The following is a 3,374-nucleotide window of genomic DNA, read 5'->3' as shown; positions in this document are numbered from 1 at the left end:
AGTGAAGTTGCAGGATCCACGATGTCGGATACAATGTCCTGACATCCTGCCCGAAAATACTGGAGTTGCTGCACAATGCATAAGTCAAGATAAATTGTCAAGTGAAGCATTAAAGCTGCAGGATCCACGATGTCGGATACGATGTCCTGACATCTTGCCCGAAAATACTGGACACATAAATCTGTTATATCTTTAACAGATTATTGTGCAGTTAGCAAGAGATAAGAAGATCTGTCTTTAGGAACGAATTAAAAGATCATTATAGTTCGAATTTCAAAGTAGAAGAGTTCGTTCAGGGATTAAAGATTAAAGATTAAAGATTCAAACTAAAAGATCAAAAGTTATCTTTTAGTTCTTTAACTGCAGATTTTTTCAGAAGAAGATAGATCTCCTCCAGCACAAGCCGTTGCAGCCCAGAAACGCAAATTGCTATATAATCATGGAGGCTGCACGAGTTCTGTACCAAGTCCGGGATTGAAGAGTTATTTTGTGAGTTTTGGGACTTGAGTGATTTGTGAGCCACCTTGATGGTACCCTAACATCAAGTGTTGGACCTATGTGTGTAGAGTTGATCTCTAGTGTGTAGAGTTGATCTCTAGTGTGTAGAGTTGATCTCTTTTGTTCAGAGTTGATCTCTGGTGTGTCTTTGACTTAAGTGTAAACACGGGAGTGTGAGTGAGAGGGAGTGAGCGGAGGTTCTCATATCTAAGAGTGGCTCTTAGGTAGAGATCGCACGGGTAGTGGTTAGGTGAGAAGGTTGTAAACAGGGGCTGTTAGACCTTGAACTAACACTATTGAGAGTGGATTTCCTCCCTGGCTTGGTAGCCCCCAGACGTAGGTGAGGTTGCACCGAACTGGGTTAACAATTCTCTTGTGTTATTTACTTGTTTAATCTGTTCATACGGACACATATAATCTGCATGTTCTGAAGCGTGATGTCGTGACATCCGGTACGACATCTGTCCCCTGGTATCAGAATTTCACTCTCGGACACGGAAACACCGCACACACTCCATACATCTTCTCAAAGATCCCAACGGTCAGATCATGGACAAGTGTCTTGTGAAGCTGCAAACTAAATTTCGAAAAGATCCAACGGTTAACGAAGGCTGAGCAGCATTTTTACCTAGGCAGCTTCATGTGGCTTCCTTGAGAAGTTTCATTAAGAGGCTTCCTCAAGAAGCTTCCTCGTGGCTTCTTTGAGAAGCTTTCTTAAGAGGCTTCTTTGAGAAGCTAACGCTTTAACTACTAACACCCTTTTAATAACTAAATTCACCTCCTTGAAAATAATTACGGATAAAGTAACACAACAAATAATCAAACATCAAACATAATTACTAATAATAAATAAATATATATATCAGGGTGTTACAACAACTACATGCAGTGCAACCTCGATCAATACATAATGCAGGATGCAACAATTGTGGAGGCACTCATAAGTTAGATGCATGCATGCTTCAAAATGACACAACCAATGAGGTTAACTACATGGGAAGTCAGAATCGTCAGGGATTCCAGCAAAGCGGACCACTAGGCTTCTATCAGAAAGGCAACCTTTCACAGGGCCAAGGATGGAGATCTTATCAAGGGAATAATATCAACCAAGGGGGACCATCCTATCAGGATAAAGAACGTTACTTCAGGCGGTTCCTTGACATATTCAAAAGACTAGAGATTACTATCCCTTTTGGAGAGGCCCTACAGCAGATGCCGTTATACTCAAAGTTCTTAAAGGACCTACTCACTAAGAAGGGAAAGTACATCAACAATGAGACCATTGTCGTAGAAGGCAACTGTAGTGCAGTGATTCAAAAGTTGCCTCCTAAGTTCAAAGACCCAGGAAGTGTCACCATCCCTTGCTCTATTAGGGATGTATCGGTAGGAAAGGCTCTTATTGATTTAGGAGCAAGTATCAATTTAATGTCGCTTTCCATGTGCAGAAGAATAAGGAACCTAAAAATTGACCCCACTAGGATGACACTCCAACTGGCAAATCGCTCCATCACTAGGCTATTTGTAGTAGTAGGAGACGTCTTGGTCAAAGTCCGCCACTTCACCTTTCCGGTGGACTTCGTGATCATGGACATTAAGGAAGATGAAGAAATTCCCTTGATTTTGGGGAGACCATTTATGCTGGCCACCAAATGTGTAGTGAAGATGGGAAATGGGAACCTGGAGCTAAGCGTGAATGATCAAAAGGTCACCTTCAACCTTTTTGAAGTAGTTAAACATCCCAGCGCAAACAAACCATGCTTCAAGGTGGAGGCAGTTGAGCAAGAGGTAGACCACGCAATGCAACACCTGACCACTCACTCACCATTGGAAAAGGCACTAATAAACACAGTAGATTGCCTGACCAATGAGGAGGAAAAAGATCTGAAGGCCTGCCTGGAAGACTTGGAGCGGCTCAAGAGGGTTCATGCAGGGGAAGATACTGTTGAAGCCCTAAAGAAAGACAAACCTCCAGAAAAGCCAAGTTTGGAGTTGAAGATTCTCCCCACACACTTGAAGTATGCCTTTCTAGAGGAGAATGGCGTTAAGCCAGTCGTAATCAGCAACAGCTTGTCATAAGAAGAAAAAGCAAGGTTGATGGAAGTTCTCAAGAAACACAAATAAGCTATTGGGTGGCACATCTCAGACCTCAAGGGAATTAGTCCTACCTATTGCATGCATAAGATCATCATGGAGGACGAGTACTGACCAGTAAGGCAACCTTAGAGAAGGCTTAACCCATCTGATGTAAGCTCCATTGGAGCTTGTAGGCCTAGGATCTTCTTCATCAATGGACTCCTTCGCTTCTTGGAAGATGAATGGCAGCGGAATGGAGAAAGGAAGAGAGAGAGGAGACGCCACTTCAAGGAGAAGATGAGTCTAGAAGAAGCTCACCACCATAGGAGGCCATGGATAAGAGCTTGGAGGAAGAAGGAGATGAATGAAGGGAGAGGAAGAGAAGAGCACGAAATTTTGTGCTCTAAATGAGCTTTGAAATCTGAAGTTTAATATTCAAATGATAAAAGTTCAAAAAAATGCACACACATGACCTCTATTTATAGCCTAAGTGTCACACAAAATTGGAGGAAAATTTGAATTTCAATTCAAATTTCACTTTAATCTGAAATTGAATTTTTGGAGCCAAAATTTGGAGTCAAAATTTCAGTAATTATGATTAGTGAATTTTAGCTATGGTTCAGCCCACTAATTCAAGATCAATTCCAAGATTCTCCACTAAGTGTGCTTAGGTGTCATGAGACATGTAAAACATGAAGGACATGCACAAAGTGTGACTATATGATGTGACAATGAGGTGTAGTAAGCAAATGCTTACCTCCCCCTCTAAAATTTAATTGGATTGGGCTTCTACCAATTCAATT

General features: G+C 41.6%; 1 protein-coding gene across 1 annotated transcript; it reads left to right on the top strand.

The window, feature by feature from the left end:
• The first annotated feature begins 1,491 nt into the window (after positions 1 to 1,491).
• Positions 1,492 to 2,574, top strand: LOC100802341 (uncharacterized). The gene has a single exon (XM_006575953.1). It carries the CDS (start codon positions 1,492 to 1,494, stop codon positions 2,572 to 2,574), a length of 1,083 nt encoding a protein of 360 aa, XP_006576016.1.
• The last annotated feature ends 800 nt before the right edge of the window (positions 2,575 to 3,374 follow it).

The sequence above is a fragment of the Glycine max genome, chromosome 2 (genome assembly GCF_000004515.6).
Source record: "Glycine max cultivar Williams 82 chromosome 2, Glycine_max_v4.0, whole genome shotgun sequence".
In the NCBI taxonomy this organism is placed as follows: Eukaryota; Viridiplantae; Streptophyta; class Magnoliopsida; order Fabales; family Fabaceae; genus Glycine; species Glycine max.
This window is presented reverse-complemented; position numbering and strand designations above follow the sequence as displayed.

Excerpts from the sequence above, each read along its gene's own strand:
- LOC100802341 (XM_006575953.1), top strand. The coding sequence starts at position 1,492 with ATGGGAAGTCAGAATCGTCAGGGATTCCAGCAAAGCGGACCACTAGGC.